General features: G+C 37.2%; 1 protein-coding gene across 1 annotated transcript in view; it reads right to left on the bottom strand.

The window, feature by feature from the left end:
• Positions 1-25,925, bottom strand: part of LOC111868235 (fatty acid synthase) — a 71,816-nt gene that overhangs the window by 6,285 nt on the left and 39,606 nt on the right. Inside the window, exons 19-32 of the mRNA XM_033752976.1 lie at positions 24,665-24,829; positions 22,376-22,536; positions 20,065-20,223; positions 17,091-17,327; positions 16,789-16,982; positions 15,529-15,723; positions 13,930-13,999; positions 11,972-12,148; positions 10,315-10,494; positions 8,514-8,706; positions 7,051-7,231; positions 4,364-4,482; positions 2,812-3,071; positions 1,555-1,852 (exon numbers count right to left, since the gene is read on the bottom strand). Coding sequence (XP_033608867.1) covers positions 1,555-1,852; positions 2,812-3,071; positions 4,364-4,482; positions 7,051-7,231; positions 8,514-8,706; positions 10,315-10,494; positions 11,972-12,148; positions 13,930-13,999; positions 15,529-15,723; positions 16,789-16,982; positions 17,091-17,327; positions 20,065-20,223; positions 22,376-22,536; positions 24,665-24,829 — 2,589 coding nt within the window. The remainder of the gene's footprint in view (positions 1-1,554; positions 1,853-2,811; positions 3,072-4,363; positions 4,483-7,050; positions 7,232-8,513; positions 8,707-10,314; positions 10,495-11,971; positions 12,149-13,929; positions 14,000-15,528; positions 15,724-16,788; positions 16,983-17,090; positions 17,328-20,064; positions 20,224-22,375; positions 22,537-24,664; positions 24,830-25,925) is intronic.

The following is a 25,925-nucleotide window of genomic DNA, read 5'->3' as shown; positions in this document are numbered from 1 at the left end:
GCGTGGCATGTCTTCTGTTGACATGTTGCCAGATTTGAAACGGGAAAACCACTCGTAGACCTGTGATTTCCCCAAAGCATCATCATTAAAGGCTTGCCGAAGCATCCCAACAGTCTCGGCTGCAGTTTTCCCTAACAGAAAGCAAAATTTCACGCACACTCTTTGTTCCTTCTGGTCGGCCATCTCACTAATCGCCAAAGGGTTGAAACAGGAACGCACACAACAGAGCACCACAGACAAACCACTTAACTCAGACTGATGCCAGCTCATTAACAGTTGCAGGAGACCCACAGCTAACACCACCTAGCAGCACAACTCGTAACTACAAAGCATGCGCGCGCAACAGGTCGTTTCCGGTTATTTTTGGGTCCCCCCTCGTATTGTAAAGCAAACATAAAAGGGAATGACAAGAAATGCACTGTTCTGAATAGAAAATATTTATTATATACATTTTACCAGGGATTTAATTTAAACATGCTGAAAAATCAAATGTTTACAATTATCTTAGACACAAATTATTTTATGAAGGGTAAACATGAAAAGTAAACAGAAGATATATGAGCAGTAACTCTGCGTAGAAATTATTCACCTTTGTTCTCTGTCAAAATTCTGACATTTCACTAATAAAGTCTGATACTGATACCTTAAAACAGCATTAGTAAATAACCAAAGAAATGTAATAAATATAAGTATAACTAAATAGCTCTAACTAAGGCTTCCTTTGTGTTCCAAACCAAAATGAATATGACCCAAATAAATTATATTTATTTCATATAGGTACTGTAAGTGTAAAGTGATTACCTGGCAGTTTTTCATAAAATATTACCTCTGAATCCAGATAATATTTATCATGCATAATAATCCAGAATAATAATCGCATCGCAAGATGGCGACAGTTGATGTTGTTCTTAATTTCACCTCTCGCATTTTTGATCAAGATTTCGGTGATAGTGGTGAAATTGATCGTGCGAAGCGTGCCCCCCTTTATTTAACTGAGAAATGAAATAAATTCAGAAGTAAAAGCAAATGGGCCTATCAATATAAAATTGCAAAATTACTCTAAATTCTATCAAATTATAAAATGAATATTACAATACAGAAAGTTCTAAACTCAATAAAAAAATTTCAATTTATAAGAGTTCTAACATTCTGTTCTAACATGCCAGAACATGGGTCCTTATACAGATAAACAAAAGCAAAATGCAAGTAGTATATATTAAATTTTTGAGAGGTATTAAGGGACTCACAAGAAGGGATAGAATTTGAAATGATATTTTTAGGGTATTTAGCGTTCAGACTTTGTTAACTGAGTCAGAAGAGGCGTGATTTTAATGGTTTGGCCATATAAAAAAGAAGGCAAGAACAAGGATACCAAGATGTGAATAAGAATTAAAACTTACGGGATAACACAGAACAAGATGGTTCAAACAGATACTAGAGATTAGGAACTTCCTGTCTATTAACCCATATAAATGTGGGGGGAAAGAAATACCGGAAGAAAAGGGTGTCTGTTCAAGCAACAGAACTGAAAACTAAAATAAAATTTAATGGTACCTTTGCTCCCACCAGTCTCCTTCTCCTCTTTCACTATAACAACTACAGCCTTCTCCTCTGATGTGAGCAGTGCATCCAGGACTTGCATTGACTGCCGCAAGCTGAATCCTTTCCTCTTGCTGTGAGGCCAGTGAACTGCAAGAGCTGGCAGCCCTGCATGATGCCTCATTTCACACGTGCTCCAACTGCCCTCTGCTAGCAAACAGACAAAGTGGCGCAGAGTCTTGATGCCACGAGATGCAGCATCCAGATGTGACACTGTTGACACTGTGATGCCATTCTCTCGCTCTGTTGTTTCCTACAGCAGACATTCCAATCAACACCAGCTTTTAATTAATTTTCAAACATAGTTGCTTTGAAATACAGTGTTATTATTTGGATTTCTAAACGGGAAGCTTGATGGTATACAAAAATACTTTGAAAAACTATATTCTTTTTATAAACTTGATATATCTACAGAGATACTGGGTTCTCGGACTTTGTCCATCATTGTTCTGATTCTAAATAACTAAGAAAAAATACAACGTTTCGGAAACTGGATCTGTTTCCGTCCTCAGGTGAGGGAAGGCACCTACTCTGTTGGGTCCCTTAGAAAGAGCAGGTTGCTGAGAAAAAGAATATCTGGACTTATGTGGGAATAAACAACTGGAGGCTAGAAAATATTTCATAGTAGGAACTTCAAGTTTATGCTCTACATCAGATATTACTGGAATTATCAAATGAAGGAGGGTGAGATGAGTAGAGCTTGCAGCATGTATGGAAGAAATGAGAAACATATAACATTTTGCTGGACAACCTCAAGGGAAGAGACCACTTAGGAGACCTATATGTAGATGGAAGGATAATGTTGGACTGTATCTTGAAGAAATAGGATGAAAGAATGTGGATTGGATTCACCTGGCTCCATATAGGGAACCAATCATAGGCTCTTGAGAACATAGTAATGAGTTCTGAGTTTCTGTAAATGGTGGGGAATGTCTTGAATAGCTGAGTGACTATTGACTTCTTAATGAAGAATCCGTTCTATGTACAGTGAAATCACTATTTTAATTTTCTCTGGGGAGCAATGGATTTGAATAATAAACTGAGGAAAATCTTAAATAGATGCAACTTAATACTGAGTTTAGTGAATTGGAATAACTAGAACTGAAAATTAAATGAGGGAAAATCTTAAATTGAGCAATACTAAATGGGGTTCCATTGTAGTTAGTTCAGCTGGTTAAGTTTATTATTTTATAACCTAAAACTTATACTCACAGCAGGCAATATGAAGATAGCTCCTAATTTTCCTCCTATTGCAGAAGTTGCTGCTTCTAGTAGGTTGGTAGCACTGGTGCTTGTAGTGGCAGCAGGAGTAAATACCAGCACCAAATGAGTATTGTGGTATGATCGGAGCAGACCAATTCGTCGTGTTAACTGGTTTGACACTGACCTGCAGTTTAGTGCAATCACCACATTGCATGCTCCACGCAATACCAACCATTCTGCTACATCGACACACTCTTCGGCCTTGCCACCTACAACAAACAACATTCAGTAATAAAACATCATTTTATTGACACTGGCAGGTCTGTATAATTTTGAATATAAATGCAACAAGAACTAAAAATTTTAATTTAATGATGAAGAAACTAGTAATGTAATTCACACCTTTCTTTTGCTATGCTGATATTAACCTTGAACTTCTTTCCCATATGTGACATGTAAATATGGGAAATTAAAGACAAAGAAATTAAATTTGGAACTATTATCAAGATATATCTTATGCAGTAGTGTAGTTTGTTGAGGCACTATGCTACAAACCGGAAGGTCACTGGTTCATGTCCCAATGAGGTGGATATTTTCAATTTACCTAATCCTTCCAGCTGCTCTATGGCCCTGGGGTCGACTCAGCCTCTAATAGAAATGAGTACCATGAATCTTCCTGGGGGGTAAAGGACAGCTGGCATGTAAGGCTGACAACCTTACCACCATCTGTGAGATGACTGTCTAGAGAAAATGTGCAAACCTCGATGTCTCACAACCTTATGGGCCTTCACCGCCTGTTACAGGGACAGCTTTACCTTTTTACCTTACCTATCATGTAACATAAAGGAAAAAAACTAAGGAAGGTATTAAATTCATTGGATTAACTAAGAACTGCACTTAAGCAATGACATTTTTTATTTAGTATGAAAATATTATACACACATATTTATTTAGTGTTGGCAAGAAAATCAGTTAAACATTTTCCTACCTTTGGCATTGGTGCTACAGAAAAATGCAATATCACTCATCTTAAAAAAATGCACTAATGCCTGCATCCCATGAACCATTTCACACATTTTGTTCAAATTCAACATAAGATAGCCCTACTTCCACAAAAAAAATGTTAGGAAATTCTGACTATTAGCCATATTAATCCATAATGAAATCTAGTTTGTGTAAATTCATGAATGATGTTTTACATATATCCCACAGAATCTTTAACATATTTTGATGAAATTTGATATGGAAAGCTTTCACTAAACACTGTTAGGCAATTCCTGTTTTGATGGATAATGAGTCATAATGAATCCTACTTTACATAAGCCCATAAATTGCCCTTTCCAAGCAGCCCATTAACCCTTCCAATAATATTCAGTCTGGGAGTCTTTCACTTATTTGCATTCATAAGTATTTCTATTATTATGCAAGCTTATTAAACTTCAACGAATACTGTGTATGAAATATGTTATAAAGTAAAACCATACCAAACTTATTGCTCAGAATCACAGACTTTTGTTCTACGGTATCTAGTACTAATGCTATATTTGTAGTTTGTACTTGCCAGCCACCAAATAGGAGCTCTGTGAATCACATCTGAATTTTAACTGCTGTGTTTTGGCGTTATCATCTGCAGAAACTGTAAGTAACACCTTGCCCATGTGATGAACATCTGACAAGGTCCTAGAAAAATGTACAGACTCAAATAAGCATTACTTATGCAAGAACTGCAAAATGCATGTTTACAATAATCATCAGTATTATTTATATTTAAATCTAATTTTACCAGATTTGTCAAAAGTTGTTTTTAGCACAAAAAACACAGGATATACAAATTGCGCAGTAACAATTACAATTTTATTCAAATAATTATTAATTTGGTATAAAAGAAGATATTCGCTTGTGTCATTTTAACTTTCATGCATTTAGTTCAGCTAAAAAGGTTTCAGTGCACTAGCATTTATTGGGAACCACCCTTGCCATATTTATAATACTCTGGCTGTCAAAACAACAAATATTTCAAAATAAACCAAACAATTTTTTTATATTGGTTTTATTTAATAATTACTATATGTTCCAGTCCATATATTGGATCATCCTCAGGCAGTTACAACAGATAAGTCTCACTTTATTCACATACCCTAATATGGATCCACATTAGTGTTAATCATCATAATTCATGTAATTATTACTAAAACTGTAAAAAGATTTTTGAAGTTTTTAATTTTTAAAAATTCTCTTGTTGTTACAGTGTAAAATTCCGTGTTATTTGTCATGTATTGCAGGTGGAGTTTATATTCCAGGGTTCACTGTTATGTTTTTAACCTAAAGTAAAATAGCTCATGTATTACTATCTAAGTTTTGGGGTTATACAAGGTGGTATCAGAAAGTCCCTGGACTGTTATTTTTTTATTGTGTCAGTGAAAGAATATGAAAGGGGACGCAAAGGTCACACTTACAAAAGCCTACTGCATCATTCTGCCACATGACACTGCAATGTGAACACGCATTCCTTTTACATGAGTGCTTTTTCTGCAATGGATGGCAAAATTCAGCATCAAATTTTTCATGAAGCTTGGTAAATCCATTACTGAAACCCTTGAAATTCTTCGTGAGGCTTTTGGAGAACCTTCTTAAAGCCAGACTATGGTTATGAATAGCATTCACTTTTCAAAGCCGGTCAAGTGTCAGTTGAAGATAATGACGTTCATGGCAACAAAGCACCATAAAAACGACAGAAAATGTTGAAAAAATTCAAGAATCCATCCACTAAGACCATTGCTGAACAATCCATGAGCTCACAAACACTGTTGGGATCAGTTATAGAGTTTGCTAGGAGATCTTAACTGAAAATTTGAACATGCACCACATCATAAAAATGCGCCTGTCCACACAGCCCTGAAAACCCAGAGTTTGTGACTAACAACAACATGGTTAGCATTTCCCATCCTCCCTATATGCTGTAGTTAGCCCCCTGTGACTTTGCTTTGTTTCCCAAATTGAAAATGAAATTGATGGGACGACATTTTGAAACATGTCTGACATCCAAAGGGAATCGCAAGCAGTAGTCGACAGCATTAAGTAAAATGACTTCCACGGTGCTTTTGAAGTGCAAAAAAACAATCGTATCACTGTATACATTTCCAAAGAGACTATTTTGAAGGAGATGGCAGCCAAAATTGAGTAAGCTAAGCCAGCATTTCTTTTTCCGACATACTCTGGGAACTTTCCAATAGAACCTAGTATATATAGTCATTTTGATCTTCTATTTTCAGCTGAAGAAAAAGTGAGATTAGGTATTATTGATTAAGTCTGTTTTACAGACAATCTTTAGAGCAACAACAGTGCTTAGTGGATACTGTTATGCTTTCACATTTAGTATCTTAGCTTCGATGTAGCTATCTTTCCAGAACTTTTCCAGTTATTAAGGTTATATATTGTCACATATCCTGGTAATGCGACATGAAGTTAATGAGTTCCGGATTAGATGAAGCGATTTATTGGATAAGTTGTTTACAGTTACAATTACAGTTACTCAAAAATAACGTTTTCCGCATGATGCAACATGACTAGTCTGTTATCTCTCGCATTTCATCTTCACTCTGCTATTCTGTCTCCCAGTGGTATTCTTGTTGGCACGTCTTTGCTGTTTCTTCCTTAGTTCTTAGCTCTGCTAGTTCCTTCTGCTCTCAGCTCTGCTCTGGTCACCTCTGTTCTGGTCCTGTCCTGTCCTGTCCTGTACTGCTTTGTGTAGTCTGTTATATTCAACAGTTGGATGGTCTAGGAGACACCTTGTTCAAGGGTTCCATTCTGCGAGTTCTATGCACCAGTAGCTAGTGTATTTGTTTCCATGGGAACCACACTAGTTCTGGTTTTCGTTTCCATGTTAACGTCTGATATATGTGCATTGTCAAGTGAACGTGTTTAATTGTCACCCAGACAATGATGCAGGACTGTGACTATCAAACCACTGTCTAGCAATGGGCACCCACTTTAACTCATACATTCTGGCTTTTAGGCAGAATACCACAGTATTTTCAATGGTTTATTTTCAATAGTGTTCATATACCCATGCTCAATAAAATTTTATTAACTTCTCAAACTAGTTTATCATACAGAACAATGTCATGTATGACACAAAATAAATTGCAATGTAAAATTCTTTTAATCATCTTTCTTATTTTATGTATATTCAACAAAAAATTAACTGATGCTGTATCATTCTATAGCTGCGATGTGAACCAGTATTACCTAAATGCCAACTGTGACTGTTTTCTGGGGAAAACTGCACACTCCAGGGGCTGCACAATTCCTCTCATTACTGCATCTTGGACCCCAAAATGGAGTGCTTCCTTCCACTCAGATGGCATATTAAACAGGTTGTTTGTTACAACTCCAAAAACAGTTATGTCCTTCAGAAAAGCCTCCATTCCTGCCATATGCACATGATTTAAATTAAGTTCCACATTTATTTGAATTAATTCATGCATTTTTTACCCAAAAACTCATCTTTGAAAATTTTATACTTTAAATATAAGAAAACTACTTTTTACAACATAATTTTACAAATTAGACTGAGATGATTACAGCTAAATGTGACAAGGCAACATGATATGGATATTTGTTATGTACAGACCCCACTACACACTTCCCTGATGAATACTATGATAAAAATGACCCTTGATAAAATTAAAAAAATTAACAGATTTTGCAGAAAATATGATTAATGTTGAATGTGATGCGGCAACATGATACAGATGTTCATAACTATGAACTCCACCACACAGCTGCTTGCCAACAGACTCCACCATGCAATTCCTCGTGGAATCATGGGACAAAAATGTTTTTCGATATAATTTCAATCAATATATCATTTTCCTGGAAAACATGGTCAAAGCCAAATGCAATGTGTCAACACGATATGGATATTCATGCATACAGGCTAACACACAGTTCTTTGATGAACACTGATATGTAAAGCCACTTGATATAATTTTGACTGACATACATTTATTGAAAATAGTGCAATTAAATATTAATGTAATGTGGTAATGCAGAAAAAATCTTTGCACTTACACATATTATGACACAGTTCATAGACTAAGGCTGAGATGAAAGTTACCCTTAACGAACTTTTGACCAAAACACAATTTTTGTGAAAAATACAATTGCAGTTTCCCATACTATGTTGCCATAATGCATTTTACTTTATCACATATTTCACAACGAAATATGTTAGTTGAAATTTCATCAAGGGTAAATGTATGACATTTAAATTTTCCTGAAACTTCTTTTCCAGAAGTGGGGACACATAAATGACACAAGTAAATAAGGTATATAAATGAAGGTGTCTGGGCAAGATTAAACTAGCCCTTACATTCTGTACCTTCTAACAGAGTTCTGCAAGGTGCATTTGTCAGCCTCAGCTCCGGGATGTGCAACCAGATACAAAAGTGTCTGCCATGCTAGATATTTTCAATTTCAAAACTCACTATGACATCAATATTTGTCACCCCTTTTTCCTAACCTTGTGTCTGATTAAAGGCAGTAGTTTAATTTCAAATCAGAATGATATTTTTAAATCCATGATAATCGATTATACTATATTTAAGTTTATTATTTAGCAACCTTCAACATTCACTGAATTCTAAATAAGACTCTTCAAAGTATAAGCAAAGTATTATTTGAACACCATTTTGCTATATTTGTCTTACCCATGCTCTTGTTCCTGGTCAGATCTGCTTGAACAAGCTGCACAAAGCGGCCATGTGCAGCAAGACAGTGGATGCTTGTACAGATGTCAGGGCCATTCACAGTGTCCAATATCACATTACAGCCTTTCCCCTTTGTTTCCATCAGCAATGAAATATCGAAGTGATCTAGATTCAAGATATGGCAGTCCAGCAGCTGCAAATGCAAAGACAAATTTTTTATCTTACATGTTCAAGATTAAATTAAGTCTTTGCCAAATCTTCTACATTTACTGTGCCCTCTTCCTAGCAGACCACACAATCCTTCATGCACACATAGTATGAACTTCTGCCTTGTGGTTAACTTTTTGTTTACTTAAAATGGTTTATCAACTGCAGAGTTTATACAATATCAATTCAGATTTTTTATTTGGTTCATAAATGGATGGAACACATGTAATGAAATACCTACTTAGTTATCCATATTAAGCAAGACACTGGATTATTATAGACACAATTTACTCTGTATGTGTGTCTGTTTTTGTATATGTGGATATTCACGCACATAATATTATAATAGTTTGTGTTCTGAATGCAAAGTCTGGCACAACAATCCCGATATTAAAATATTTAAATAATTTCTATTATCTAGCTGGAATGTAGTGTTATGTTTCAGTATTGAATCCCTTCTACATTAAAGGACAATAAATTTAAAGGAAGTATGTCTTCCAGTTCCATATTGTTTCATCACTTTTGCCTGCACGCGGTTTTGTAACCATAAGAAGAATGATGAAAATTGAAATTTTGGATACCACTTAAACATGTCTCTTCTGATCGGTGTATTTTTAAATATATTCAAGAACTTAAAATGACTTGCCAATCCAAGTGCCAGAATTAAAATTCGTTAAAAGAATTCTAAAACTGGAGTTATGCTTTAGTTTGCTTATGCTACATACACTTGAATTACACATGCAAATGAAATATTTCCAAGCCTCTGTACGGTTGAAAACATGGCCATTGGAGATTGGTAAACTATGACTGTAAATTACAACACTATTCTCTCTTGTAAGTTTTGAGGTTTTCACGGTGATGACAATGAAGAAAGTTGTCTTCTGGGTTTAGGCACCGTGTATTCTTCGTTTTGGCCGACGTTTCGGAGGAACGTAGCGCCTCCATCTTCAGAGCAGTTGAATAGCTGCGGAGAGCAGTAGCTGCTGCTACTGCTCTGAAGATGGAGGCGCTACGTTCCTCCGAAACGTCGGCCAAAACGAAGAATACACGGTGCCTAAACCCAGAAGACAACTTTCTTCACTATTCTCTCTTGATTATTTATGCAAGAAGATTGTTATGTGAAATGTATTTGTGAAATGTATGTGATTTGTTACAATGTGTTGCATAGTGAAAGAATTAATCTTTCTGCTGTTAACAAATATCATCTACCTGTCTCATCTGGGATACTTTCTGATTTACTCCATTTATTATGATTCAATATCCCATTACCTTTCCAGATAAAAAGAATCCATCTTTCCTGCCCTAAGGGATTATATAGTGAGGTAGCATCTAACTAACAATCTCAGATGCAAGTGGCGAAGATTGGTGCTGCAGCAAGTGAAGAAGAACCATGAGGGACACTGTAACCTACAAGAGCACCAGGCTTAAGAGTACTCAGCCAGCATTTGAACAAGTCACCACCACTCAAAGTTATTAGGTTCAACATCAGGACAGGTGTAATATGAATATGCATGTGTGTGTGTGTGTGTGTGTGTGTTTAAGGTGGGACATCTTTTAAATTTTGCCTTGTAACTATGTTACACATGTCACTAACTTGTGGGAATCGACACTTGATGAATGCCCTCTGTTCCTGGTTGGCAACTGTAGTGAAAACAGTACAATCAGAGTGAAGAGCCAGAGTTATTGCAGCCTGCCCAATGTTGCTTGAACCTGTATGCACCAGTATCGTCTCTCCTGTCTGCATTCTGGCTGCCAAAACCAGTGAATAATAAGCCTGCAAATAAATATATTACATTACATCAGTAATATAGTTACATAAGAATGACTGAAAAATATGCAACTCACTCCTTGCAGAAATGTCCTCATTGAGAACTTGACAGTCACATGACTAGCACCTCTAATAGCACCCAAAGTTTAACTACCATATTTATAAGAGCACATGATTTGACCTTCTACTAAAACCATCTGTCTCCAGTTCACATTCTCATATCTTATTATTTTGAGATCCAATTTAATGTTGGCCCAGCATCTAATCCTATGTCTTCCGAGTGGTTTCTTTCTTCCAGAATTGAAAACATGTATGTATTTCTCATATCCCCATGTTTGTCACATGTTGTCCCCAAATAAAGTTTAGTGAAGAGTACAAATTATTAAGCTCTTCATTGTGTTTTTCTCTCTGTCACTTTGACTCTCTTCACTCCATATACTCTGTTCTCAAACATCTTCAATCTGTAGCTTGGGTCTTTATTCAGAGGGAAGACCAAAGATAAAGGGTGCCTGAGAACAGGGTGCATCAGCTCTTCAGTTTGCCAGTGTGGGAACATCCCACATTATCACGCATTTCTGCAATGCTCGCTCTTCACATCACTTTTCACCATCACGCACGCTAACCAACTAGATTGCTTCAAACGTTCGCATTTATACAGCGCCTCCTGCTAGCCCGCATCTACATCATTACGCGCGCTAGCCAATCAATTCTTGCTCCTCAATTTCAAGTTTTGCTCCGCCCACCGAGCAGTGTATAAAAAGGGGCAGCTCCAACGCCGAATCAGCAGTCGATCATCAGTCTATGATCAAGCCACACCAAGCAACAACAGCCAGCAGGCTTCGTCGCCAGCGCTTGGTCTTCGGAGGCATCGGCAGGCTGCGCCAGGCACGACTGCCTTGGCACTCCGGCTCTCTCACACCCGACTCACTGGGGCACCTCGCCTGGACTCGCTGGTGGTCATGTCCCTGTCTGACCCACTGGGCATCTGGCGTAGCCACTGCCTCATCTCTCCTACGACCACGCTCAAAGACTAGCCTTTCACCAGCAGCCTACGACCGCGCAGCGTTAGCCACGCAACTCCAACTCGCCTGCCGCATGGCAACCAAGCAACCTCCAGCCCCGGCCGCACTGTGGCCAGTCAACTCACCGCAACTAACCTCTCTCCCTACCGGTGTGCCGCGCTACCTCTCCGATCAAACATCTCAGCAACCACGGTCCTTTTCAGGACCAACAAACTGTTCCGAAGAAGTGGGTTGTCATCGGAGTAATGACAAAACTACATAAGACCCCCACACCAGGAATGTAATTTTGATTTATCACTGTTGTTCTCAAATATGAAAATACAATATCTCCTGAATTACCGGATGAAGAACCTTTACTGTTTTATTACCATTTGATAAACAAATCATTTTATTCGCTTAATTCTTTACATTTACAATTAAAATCCAAAGGAAAGAAACTGCAGTGCTGATTGACCACTTACCGTGCTGTAAGCTAATGGGACTGTAGCAGCCTGCTTCAGGTTCCAGCTGTTTGGAACATTCCAGGTGAGATATTCCTCCTTTATTGGATTGTACTGAGACATGCGAGCAACGCCCATCACTCGCTGCCCATTTGTCAAAGTCCCTGAGAACTCCAGCAAAGTGCCATTTTTATCAGTCTAAAAGACGTATAAACAGTCATTAGAAATAGAAACAATAACACACTTCCAATGTGCCTAAGCATGATAATTTATAAGCTGTATTACCACATGTGTAACAGTAATACTCAGCTTCATACATGTGATCCCATGAAACCTTAATTTACCACATGAAGAGTACGAAATTTAAGTACCAGCTTAGACTTTTATTGAAAAATTATTTTAAAATATAACAAAATTTAAAATGTAAAAAAATTCTCACATTAAATAAACTACATAAAGATCTAATGGATAAGTTGCTGCATCTCTCAGACATGACGATGTGGAACCATCATACAATCACCATTTTTGGAGAGAAGAGACCTAATAATTTTATATGCTTCCATGAGCTATTTTAAATTGTGTATATATGTTGTGGTTTACTATAATGTCTGTTCTGTTTTAATAATACGGTAAGTAAATTTTATGTTGTAAATCAACACGTTCAGGTGTTAGTAATAACTAGATTTATAGACTATTATTTGTAATGTACAATTAAAAAGAAATGGGTCTGGTCTTAAGAAAAACCCACTGATGCTTTACTGGTCAATAAAACAAAAATATTGAAAAATCAGATCATATTATAAATAAAGAATATCATGTCTTCAAATGTTACTGGCTTATGTTACATGATGCAAAACTTAATTCTGTGAAGTTCAAAATTTCAGTCAAGTTAATAATGTAAAACACCAGAGTCCATGAAAATGATCATACATTTGTAACAAAGAAGATGTATCCATTTATTACAAAATATTTCTACACCTTCATATTAGATCCTGGATGAAAAACCTGAGCCAGCAGTCTCTAGTAGTATTGCTTCTAATTTGTATCTGAGGGGTGCCAAGTTCGAAGCCAACTATCCTGAAAGTGGTTACCTGTGGTTTTCCTCAGTACATTCAGACAAATGCCTGGACAGTGTCATAAATTTTCCCATGATCAATTCCTACAGATTATTTATATTTTTGTTTGAGTTTAGGTTCTCACAGCAGTAGCTATTAAGAATTCTATCTTCTTTATGTGATGTCATACATTCTGGTAGAATATAGGACTTGAGACTGAGATATCAGTCGTTATGAAGATTTCTGTCTTCAGAGATATAAAAGGAATACATGGCATTATATCTCAGAACACATAATTCTTTGTTTGGTAGAAGTTTACCAGCATTTAGGAGAAAAGTGAGCCAAGCAAGCAGCAAGGAGGAAGCAAGCAGAAACCAGAGTTCTGGGTCCCAATCGATCAATGCTAAGAAATCAGAGTTACTGACAGAATCATGAATTACAAATATACATACAAAGGGAACTGTTGTTTGGTAAACTTGAAAATATCCTTACTTCTCTACTCATTTCTTCATTTCACAGGAAATCCATCTGATTAATCATGAACTCAACCAACAGGAAACGTTGGCCGCGCCATAGCTCAAGAAGTAAGTCACTGGCTTCCCACTGCGGCGCCCCAGGTTCAATCCCGGGTCTGGTCAAGTGGGATTTGTGGTGGACAAAGTGGCGCTGGGGCAGGTTTTCTCCGAGTACTTTGGTTTCCCCTGCCAATCTTCATTCCACCAATTGCTCCACAATCACCCTCACCTATCATCTGGGGCTGGTACAATAGGCCAGAAGTTGTCGCAGTACAAGGGACTTAGTCCCACCCCACTAGCAATAAAAAAAAACAGGAAAATTCTATGTTATACATGCAAGTGCGCGCGCGCACGCACACACACACACACACACACACACACACACATAGAGGTAATCAAGAAATCTCACCTCACTACTCTGCTTGAAATCTAAGTCTTTTGGATTGAGGCCCAGGCACTGAACTTGCACATCCTCAATACTGTAACCAGAACATATGTTCAATTTCAGTGCATCTTGTAAGTTCAAAATGTTATAACACAACAAAGTCTTCTTGGGACATCGGCCATATTAATACTGAGTGATTCTGTATCCACCTCCATCATAATTGCTCATAAAGACTTCTTTCCATTCAGTTGAAAGTTTCATATTTTAATTATAACACTAACAAATCCACCAAGTGAAGCATTAATATTTCATGGAACAACTCACTCACTCACTCATGGAGCCGAGCATTCTTGAGAAGCTGCCACATGTGCAGCTACTGAAGAATTTCCCAGGATTCTATGGAACCCAAAGGTCCATTACCGTGTCTGCTGGAGCCCTCCACTGGTCCCTATCCTGAGCCAGATCGATCCAGTACATACCATCCCACCCTATCTCTGTAAGTACCATTTAATATTGTCCACCCACCTATGTCTTGGCCTTCTTAGTGGCTTTCCCACCAATATCTATATGCATTCCTCTTCTCCCCATTTCGTGCTACATGCCCTAATCACTCTAATTATAAATGGTGAAGAGTACAAATTATGAAGCTCCTCATTATGTAGTTTTCTTCAATCTCCTGTAACTTCATCTCTCTTTGATCCAAATATTCTCCACAGCACCCTGTTCTCAAACACCCTCAGTCTATGTTCATCCCTTAACATCAGAGACAAAGTTTCACACCCATACAGAACCATAGGCAAAAATACAGTTTCAAGGAATAAACACTACAAAAGTAAATCATATATCAATTATGTCAATCTATTCCAGTAAATATGATACATGTGTTTATTATGTGGAATATAAACCTTTGGAATATCAATATTGTGTTGGACATTGTCTGAGACACATTCAAATTATATATTTCAAATGTTAGCTCTGCTTCCTCTTCAAGCAATTTGCTGTCATTATACTGTCAAGAAGAACTACCAACAACCTACTGTTCTATCATTCTCTTTACTTCAATCGGCTTCCTCAGTACCCCATTCCAGCTGTCCCTTTACTTATAACCATATCACTTTTTATTTTTTCCAAAGATGGTGGCAGAATGCTCCTCTAAAACAAATCAAATGGCTAATAAATTCTAACAGCCAATCATGCTGACCATAATTCAGTAGTGTGAGTTTTGGTAGTTGAAGTCATATCTATTATTTGGGTTCTCTGAATATATCCATTGAGTGTTTATTAAATATGAAATAAATATTATTGTTCTAATTTTTTGGGTACACATCCACCAGACTACGTGGTGTCACATCCCAGAAGGCAATTATCTTCATAGTCACTGCAGTGAAAACCTCAAATACCTCATAAAGCTTCTTCAAGGAAGTCTTAGTGAGACAAAGATTTGATACAAGATGTTGGGTAAATTATAAAGCACAGTGGATAAATGGATAAGCTGTTAATTAAAAAGGATTCAAGGAAGCAGAAACTACAAAAAGCTCCTAAATATTGCCCACTGAAGATGAGATTTTGTGTATAACCAAATATATATCTGAGTTCCTGCATAGACATAAAAGATATACATACCACTGAAGTGACAACAAAGGAGAGTCAACTGTTTGTGGTCTTAGAATGCAAGCAGAATCTAGAGAAACACTGTAGAAACCACCCCAGTCTCCATTATGGTACACATTAGTAACAAGATCCTGAAGCAACTGTTGGCTGTAGAGACTTTTGTGCAGAGAAAATGGTGGAGCTGCCTTGTCTGATAGGAAGAAACATCTGGAAAAATAAGAAGTAATTCATTAGGCAATCCTCAAACTCTGCAATTTATACCAAGATTAATGGTGTCTTACTACAACAACTTCAAGGACAAGAATCCTTCTTAGGAAGTTTATAATCCCTCAGATGGTTAAGGAATTTCCTGCCTTGTATGAAATTATTACGCCATTGAGTTCATTACTGTGTTCACAAGAGGCTTCCACTGAGCTTTATACTGAGCCAACTAAATGCAATCCACACCCTCACATCCTATTTCTTCAAGATCCATTTTAATAAAATCTCCCACATACACTGAGTTCTTCCAAATCGTCTTCTCTCTTCAGGCCGACTAAAATTTTATACACATTACTGTTTACTGACATACGTTAAAAGTGCTGACACCTCACCCTTCTTGATTCGATGACTCTGATATTACATGATAAAGAATAATAAGAATGACCCTTTCCATCACTCAGCTTCTTCCATTCTCTTGTTACATCCTCATTCTTAGGTCCAAATATTATCCTAGAAGTCCTGGTGATTACAGTAGCTTATACACAGTATTTTAACATAAACGCATATGGTTATCACCAGAACTGCAACTACCAAACAGATTGCTGTACCAGTAACACTCTGTACTTCTCTTTTGGAGGTATTCAATTTCAACATTGGCCAGGATATGCATGGAACTGCCAGGACATTTTCTTGATTAGGCCATAAACACTGCTGTGAGGACCTCAAATCTTTCTTCCAAATCCTTTCCAATTCATTTGATACTATACAGTCTAGATACTGACTGCATCACAGAATAAATTACAACTTCTGCATCCCAAAACCAACACTCAAAGTAGCTCATAATACAAGAACTCATGATAATGAGTTATTAATTATAAATTATATAAATCAGATTTTCAGTAAAAACTTCTGCATAAGAGAGTTGTTGTCTTAAGTACCAATAATTTAAGTTATTCTAATCCATTGAAAATACATTCTCAGTTTCAAAATGAAAGGTGTTATATAATAATACCACCATTCAGGGAAGCAGCAGAGAAGAGAATTTGACTAAAGTTTTGTATGTTCGATTACCTGACATGAGTAAGCTCTGGATCTGCCACCAGCTGTCTCATGAATGCTGGCAACATGCCTATTCCATGTGAACTAACTTCTGCCACAAGATACAGCCTCTTGCAAGGCCCAGCTACTCTCACCTGATCCAGCCATGAAGAAGTTTCTCCAGATGGATGCATCACATGGACTGTATGTTCGTTTGGTTCATATGACTGCAATGAAGGACATTACAACATCATATGATGACAAAGAAAAGATTATACCAAAATACACCATGATATTTTCCAGATTTTCAACCTTAAGACATGACATTCTCTTACCTTTCTGAGCAGTATGAATTTCCTTCCAGTATAACAATACTCTGCTACAGCAACAAGACTACCATCATGGGGCCACATCTCTTTGTCCTCCATACTGCAGAGCAGGAATCCACGTTGCAGCAACGTCAAAGCGTCTTTCAGAACATTCTTGTTTGTCACCACTAGTAAACAACAGCAAGATCTTTCTTCAGTATTGATGTGCTGAAGGTCATCAGCAGGAGTTGTTTTCAGATCAACCTGCAATATGCAGCATGCAAAAATATCATGAAAGTAGTAACAACAGAAAAGAAAATTTATTGAAGTATGCAAGCCACAAAAAACTTTGTTTTACTTAAAACTAAAATGTAAAACTTAATAAATACTCAACTAAAAATTAATTTATAAATCATTTAATTATTTAAAACTAATAAATTTCAACTCAGCCACTAACAGAAATGAGTACCAGGAATATTCTTGGAATGTTCTTGGGGGTAAAGGGCGGCCAGTGCGTAGGGCTGACAACCTTGCTGCCATCTACGAGCCGGAGTCTACTAGCGACTCAGTAAGAAGAGGATGGAAGCAATTCTTTCTGATCTCCAATTAAGACTAAATGTGGCTCTGGGTCTAGTCAAGTGGGATTTGTGGTGGACAATGTGGCGCTGGGGCAGGTTTTCTATGAGTACTTCGGTTTCCCTGCTAATCTTCATTCCACCAAATTCTCCATTATCATAATCACCCAGGGCAGGCTACAATAGGCCAATCAGTGGCCGCCATGCTGAGTGGACCCAGTTGGACTCCATCCGCCACTAAGCGGAAAAAAGAAGACTAAATGTGGGCAGTGATATTTTGTACAAATACAAATCACTCCATCGAATGCGACATATAAGTTTTACTACATGAAAACCTATCAACCCTTACATGTTTCGGTCCTTATGGACCATCTTTGGAGGGAACATCATTACAAACTGAAAACTACTATCACGATAGGTGTTCTGATTTAATTACATACACATGTCCTATAATGCACAGTATGCATAAAGTCGAACGTTTCACAATCACAGCAGCTTCCTGGTATTGTAACTTTTTTTTTAAAGATTTCTAGATGTTATTTAAAAACTTATTGTCAATAGTTAAAATTTTATAAACCACGTAGGTTCGTGTCCGTACTCCTATCGTCCTTCTTTGTATGGGGCAGATTTTGTGCTGCTGTCTATCTTGATAAGGAGGCTCTTAATGTCGTCCAGGGTTTGTTAGTGGATAGCTGTGTTGTTCAACAGTGAAAACAACACAGCTAGCCATGATAATAATTCAGATAATGTGTTCCTATGAACTTAAGTTTTTCGTCTGGAGAAGAATTGTTTCTGACCCTTCTGTGAAAACCATTATTGTTGAAAGCTGCAGCTGATGCATGACACACTCACTTTGCCAGTGACATTGCATGCACCTGAAATGGTTCATGTTCCACGAACTGAGCAAGAATGTTTTGCGATTCTGCTTAAGACCCAGATCACCTGGACTCTTGAGACAGTATCAGAAACAATGGAGGCAAAGAAATCTCACTGTTGGAGACCACAACAAAGATTTCAGCTTATATACTGAGGAATATGAATCCTAGCTGGACTCAAGATTAAGTACTTTGAAAGGAAGAAGTTCTGCTTGTCTTGGGATTTTGTTATGACCAAATATTGAAGCAAGTCATCAAGTGCTTGAGTTTGCTTTGATAAAGCATTCATTTGTCTCCAATGCAGAACAAAACAATTTTAAATGTCATGAGAACAACACAGTTTAATATTAATACTAAAACATAAAGTTCTCTCCTAAAAACTACGTGTATTTTATATATTTGTTGGTTTGTTAGTGGCTTATTAACTTGACTTTCTTGACTTCTTGTGCTTTAAAAATTATTTTGTTAATGTAGCTTATATTCAGGTTAATTTGGGGTATATTTTTAGTTGTAAATCGTATGAGATTTTCTTTCTTTCTTTCTTTCTTTCTTTCCAAAATGAAAGACTATTGACTCTGAACCATTTATTTAAGTGTTCAAATATGGTTGTTATAACACTTATAAAATCTGTGCAGGTAGATTTGGTAATTATTATACTAGTATCGTCTGCAAACAGAACTGGTTTAGATTTTTAGATTTATTCTCAACAAAGTTTGGTAAGTCACTTATACAGAAAAGAAAGATCAACAGACCTAGTATGGATCCTTGTGGGACACCATGTATTATTTTACCCCATTTTGAAGCTATCTGGTGATTAATGTTTATGTTTCTTGTTACCACCCTTTGATATCTATCCAGAAGGTATGATTTAACCCAGTTATTGGCCTCACCAGTTATTCCATGTCAATTTAATTTGATCATGATTAAAGTAGTCAAACACTTTAGCTAGAACACAGAAGATCCTGCCTACTAGTTTATTTTTATCAAGGGAACATATTATTTCATTACTTGGATTATAGGTTGCTATTTCTGTTAGATTTTTCCTAAATCCAATTTGTATTTTAGCTAGTATGTTGTTATTAATTACGAATTCAAGTAGTAGGTTGCACATTTCTTTTCTAGGATTTTTGATGAAGCGGTCAGTATGGATACTGGTCTATAGTTGGAAAAATCTGTTTATCACTTTTTTAAGTAACAGTTTTACTATAAGGTACTTTAGGTACTGAGGAAAGGCCGAAGATAAAAGGGATGTATTACATATATAATTTAGAGATGAGGTAATATAAGCAGAGCTGATTTTAAGTACTTTAGTGGATATTTCATCATATCCAAGTGTATTTTTAGGTTTAAGGGGTTTACTGATGCTTTCAATTTTGCAGTAATCTGGCAAATCTTTCTGACGTTCCTCTAAATTTCTGGTAACGATCTACTTAAACAATATGATATATCTCAGATGACAGTAATCTTCAGTACATTGCTTTCATAGACAGGTAACCAGATAATGGATACATATATCAAGGCTGTAAGGGCTGCTGGAAGGACTACTTTTACCTGTGGGTAGTAAGACAGAATCATCTTTAGAAGAGATGTGAACGTTTCCAGATTCTGATGGTTGGTTAGCTCAATTACTGTCATGTTGTTATTTCTATTTGGTTGGTAGCAGTTCTCCATTGCCAGTTGCAGACACATCTCCACAAAATTATGTATGTTCTGCAGACACAAATAGTTACATGCCAGATTACAGTTAGTGTAATACTGGTGAAACAAATGCCACGGTGCTAGTTTGAACAAGGGACCATCTTTATTTACTCTATATAAAGTAGAAATGTAAAAGTAAAACTTTTTCCTTGGACTTAATCACTAGATTCTATGCAGGAAGGAAGGTAAAGTTCCACTCATTCTTAACCTCACACTAGATGGAAGATAAGAGGCAGCTCCTGCCACAGACACTGATTGAAGCATAGTTATCTAACCCTTATTGACTTTGAAAATGAATGGAATTTGGTTTGGTTCAAATTTGGATTTACTGAAGTTAGAGTAACTGACTATCTGATTCTTGGCACATTTAACAGTGCTTTTGCAGCTGAATAAGTCACACATCATTGAATTCTAGGATTATTTTGTAAATGATAATCTGAAAATATGTCAAACGAAACATCTATGGTACATTTTAAAATACCACCAAAACATGTCATGAAGGAAATGTAGAAAAATACTCGGTCAGGACAATGGGCTTTCAGGTCAAAATTTAAACCAGGAACCTCCTATCTCTGCAGAATGTAATAAGACATACATTATATTATCTATACATGTCTTTGAAATATTGGTAAATTTATTTAGAAAATCTAATTAATAAATTCCAAACATAGCTTCTTTTTCCATGGCAAGAGTATATTTTCTGAGACAAGGGTTAAAAACAAACAATCAGCTGTGTCTAGAACCCCAATGTAATGTTAAAAGCTATCTTATGCAGAAAGATTAGTCACACTATGATGTAATTTACCTGCAAGTGCATCCCTAAAGTAATGTTTGTAACTTTAAAAAAACTAGCCATATTTTCAATGATATAACTCCATGCTTCAAGTTTATGAGGAATAATGACATATGACATACACAAGTTCTATGACAAAAAACACTCATAAATCTCAGTTTCTTGCTTTATGTTTAGAGTTTAGTTCCTTCTAATATCCAAAATTATTTAACCTTTGCTCATTCCATTTAAATTCATAATGCATTTGAATGTGAACTCATTTATGTTCCATAAATCCAAGTACAGGTTGACACCATAGGATATGGAACAAGTCAAGTACAAATGCATAATATTTGTACAATAACAGTTTTGCTTGAAAAGTTAACAAGATTACGAAGGGGGACCCAAAAATAAACGGAAACGACCTGTTGCGCGCGCATGCTTTGTAGTTACGAGTTGTGCTGCTAGGTGGTGTTAGCTGGGGGTCTCCCGCGACTGTTAGTGAGCTGGCATCAGTCTGAGTTAAGTGGTTTGTCTGTGGTGCTCTGTTGTGTGCGTTCCTGTTTCAACCCTTTGGCGATTAGTGAGATGGCCGACCAGAAGGAACAAAGAGTGTGCGTGAAATTTTGCTTTCTGTTAGGGAAAACTGCACTTCACTCTTCAAGTCGCGGCAAACATTCACGCGGTTTTCTCTTTGGTCATCTCCGAGCAAGCGAGGAACAAATTTTGCAGACACCCGTCTCATGTGCAAACCTTCGGTTAAAATTCGCTGGACCGTGCTCCATGAGATGTTCATTTCCTCAGAAAGTTGGTCAATGGTCTTTCGACGATCTTCATAAATTTCACGCACACTCTTTGTTCCTTCTGGTCGGCCATCTCACTAATCGCCAAAGGGTTGAAACAGGAACGCACACAACAGAGCACCACAGACAAACCACTTAACTCAGACTGACGCCAGCTCACTAACAGTTGCGGGAGACCCCCAGCTAACACCACCTAGCAGCACAACTCGTAACTACAAAGCATGCACGCGCAACAGGTCGTTTCCGGTTATTTTTGGGTCCCCCCTCGTATAATGCAGTATTAATATTACCATGGTGCTATCAACCCAGTATTCTTCCAAGGATAATCATTTAAATGGGATTTTATTGTGTTAATGTTAAATGTCTTCTTTGACACTCAAAATGATTTATCCCTTGGCCTGTTCCATTTAAAATCTTAATGCATGCTACAATCAGGACGATGGACAAAGTCCGAAAACCCAGTTTCTCTGTATCTCTATTGCATTTTCAATATATTCCATTGTATATTCCATTGTGTATTTAAGGGTTTGGATCTCACTTCAAATTCTTTTTGTGCATGTGTTAAAAAAGCATCCAAATTAGGTCTCACCTTAATATCTGGGTTGATGTGCTGTAGAAACTTTACTGTCTCTAATTTGGTATTCCGCTGAGAGATGGATGATAGCTCCAGACAGGTTGTTTTCACATGCCGCACTTCCAAGCCACCACAGCGCACCACACCCATAGAAAGGTGAAACACTGCTTCAAACTCTGTGTGCAAGGCTTACATTATACATGTACTTCTAATTGGACTGCTAAATCACAGAAGTGGCTGTAGTGCTCAGAAACATCATAATACAGAAGAACTTATAGATACAGTGTGATCATATAATATTTTGATACATAACAGCCTAGCAGGATCATGACACAGATTTTTCTTGTCTTCAATTAACATATATTTAAGAAATATTATACTTGAGTGAAATGTTATGGTATATAAATATATAACATTAATTTATTTGTGTACACTATTACCACATAGCTAATGTGAATTCAGTTACAGAGTGTTTAATACATATACTGCATGTACATGGTGTGATGTACATGTGATCAAATGATTTTTGTATTGCATTTTCTTCTCCACAATAAATAAATTTACACTCTATTCCATGCAGCTCCTTTGAAAATAGTTACTCTGCAATTTGATGCATTAAGTGCAGTGACTGTGCCACTCTTGGAAGCATTTGCAGGAACTCTATTTTAAACTTGACACAAGCACCCTGTAACTATTCTTGTATTGGGATGATGTCATTAAATATTATCCCCTTCAGTATCAACTTGTGATGAACTTCAAAAGAAATTCTGTCCCTGAATATTTGATTGGATTTTGCTTTGTCTTGTCAGTCAATAGATAAGGCATGAATTTTGTGGCAATCTGTTGCATATTCGGACATTGTGTCAGAAAGTTGTGACATGATCAATATTAGATTACCATCACATTAACTAAGTGAAGATAGTAAAACATTTGTTCTGATGAGCAAGTTCCTTCATTCATGCCACATTTTCATACATTTTGCGCATAAATGGACTTCTTGAATGCTCAAGGTCTTTAAGTGATGTTATTCCACTTGCAAAACCAATAAAATATTTGTGTTTGGCAAGTTGCTTCCTTTCCAAAGGCTAGTTTCAACATTGTACAAGTTTCTGAAGTCATTTTTTTAGTTTGAAGCAGAACTAGATGTGCATATGCCATTCTTTGAAATCTGGCCTAGACTCAAATCTGACTTGTATATATAACTGTTCTCTCTCTCTCATATTGTCCAGCAGGTCATATATGAGGAGGTACCTAAAGAAACCGAACTTATTTTTTTTAAACATATTTATTCAAATTTTAAGCACAAACCTTCAATCCCCTTCAAAGTACTCTCCACTTACACTAATACACTTGTCTAGTCTTTTATTCCATTTTTCAAAACATTGTCTAAATTCATCTTTTGAGATGCTTGACAGCACCTCCATCGTTTTTTCCTTTCATGTCTCTTTTCATTCGAGGAAACAAAAAAAAGTCGCACGGGGCAAGGCCGGGTGAGTATGGAGGGTGAGGAACAGGGGTCATACCATTTTTGGTCAAGAATTGTCGTACAGACAGGGCTGTGTGAGCAGGGGCATTGTCATGATGGAAAAACCAGTCACCCGACTGCCACAAATCTGGCCGCTGAGCTCCAAGTCACTCCCGACAGCTCCACAATTTCTTCAATGGTCCGTCGTCGATCTTCCTTGATGATTTCACGAATTTTTTCAACATTTTCATGTGTTCGGGCCGTGGAAGGACGACCAGAACGAGGTTTGTCATCAATTCACATTTCATCACTTTTGAAATGGGAAAACCACTCAAACACTTGAGTTTTCCCCATAGCATTGTCCTTTTTAACATTTCAAGAGTTTCTGTTCCACTTTTCCCGAGCAAAAAGCAGAATTTCACTGCCGCATGCTGTTCACGAAAATCAGCCATTGCAAAAACGACGATCACACAAAACAGTTGTCACTATAAACTCTGCCGAAACTAGTCCTTACCTTCTGAAGCAACGGTAGTCAGCTTATTGACTCAGGAATGTTAGTTCTATGCACTCATAGCGGCAAAACGCGGTACTAAAAAAGCTCTGCCCACAAAAAATTAGTTCGGTTTCTTTTGGGTACCCCATCATACTTACAGAGAAATCTCCATTTAAGGTTTCTTTGGGATCCAGTGAATTTTAACACTAAACTGAGAAAAATCTGATATGGAAGAATTTTAACACTGAGATTGTTCATTTATGATTATTAAAATTGAGCAGTAAATGCGGGGAAACCTTAAATTCATGAAATTAAATGGGGGTTCCACTGTATGAATTAAACTAACCCTGAGTTTCAGTTTGGTGCTCCAATGGGTTGATGACAATCTTCTGCAAAGCCACAGGCAGGCATAGGTTCTGACTATGTTCTTCAGACTGCAGCATCACTAGTTGCAGAATTGACTCCCCAAACGCAACCCAGTTGTCTGACCATTGTACTTTAGCCACGGAGCCTAACATAAAACAACACACATCTGATCACCCTATTACAAACAATATTGCTATCATGATAACATGAGTGAAAGCCATACTTCTCAACTGCATATCTTACAGTGCTTTAACTAATTAGAAACTGTCTTAATCTGTAAAAGGTATGGACTAACAATTACATACTCATAAAAGAACTTGACATTCAGTGCTGTTGCATTAATAGTAATTTATGAACAAATGTTTACTGAGACTTTTTAAAACATTATGTAATTTCAGGTTGTCGTTGGTTTGAAACAGTTTTCTAGGCAAGTCATCAGTTAAAACTGAGGAGAGATAAAGCATAGTCCCCATATGGATCAATACTTTGTCCACTGCTTTTTTTACTTTACATTAATGACCCCCTCGTAGGTGTCTCCACCTTATGGTGGTGAGGGGGTTTGAGTATGCCAAGGACCCTGAGAGCTATACCAGCGGTAGCATAGCTACTGGCAGGGTCTCCCTTGCTGGACAGGTCAAAGGGTAGGCATTAGATGAAGAGAGACCCCAAAAAACTGATGATGGAAGCAGTGTCATCAGTAGCGACTTGAAGCACAGAGCAAATGATGCTTGAGATGGTTCAAGTTCGTATAGCAACAGGCATGAACAGAGTGGTTTGAACAGCTGCTGTACTGCGATGTGGAAAGCAAATGGAAAAACTACCACATTATCACTTTTCCTGGATAGTCTCTTTCCAGAAACAGAGATACCATGTATGCGAGATGTTTCCTCTGGAGACAAAATAATCTGGAGGTAAACTACTCACCCAATCGGATCTCTGGGGGGAGTGTTTCTAGAGGAAATGTCATGCAGGCGTTACAACAAGAAAAAGTGCAAAGATCAGAAGGAACATCATGGCTACAAGATTGGAACATGGAATGTGAGGACCTTGAATCAAGCAGGCAAATTGGAGAATTTGAAAACGGAAATGCAGAAGAATGAGGTGTCTGTTCTAGGTATAAGTGAAGTGCGATGGAAAGGATAAGGTGAAATAAGAAGTGGTGATTATACTGTGTATTATTCTGGAGGTGAACGGGCTGAAAGAGGTGTGGCGATAGTGGTGCATAAAAGTGTAGTGAGGGG

Source organism: Cryptotermes secundus, unplaced genomic scaffold, assembly GCF_002891405.2.
Source record: "Cryptotermes secundus unplaced genomic scaffold, Csec_1.0 scaffold364, whole genome shotgun sequence".
Taxonomy (NCBI): domain Eukaryota; kingdom Metazoa; phylum Arthropoda; class Insecta; order Blattodea; family Kalotermitidae; genus Cryptotermes; species Cryptotermes secundus.
This window is presented reverse-complemented; position numbering and strand designations above follow the sequence as displayed.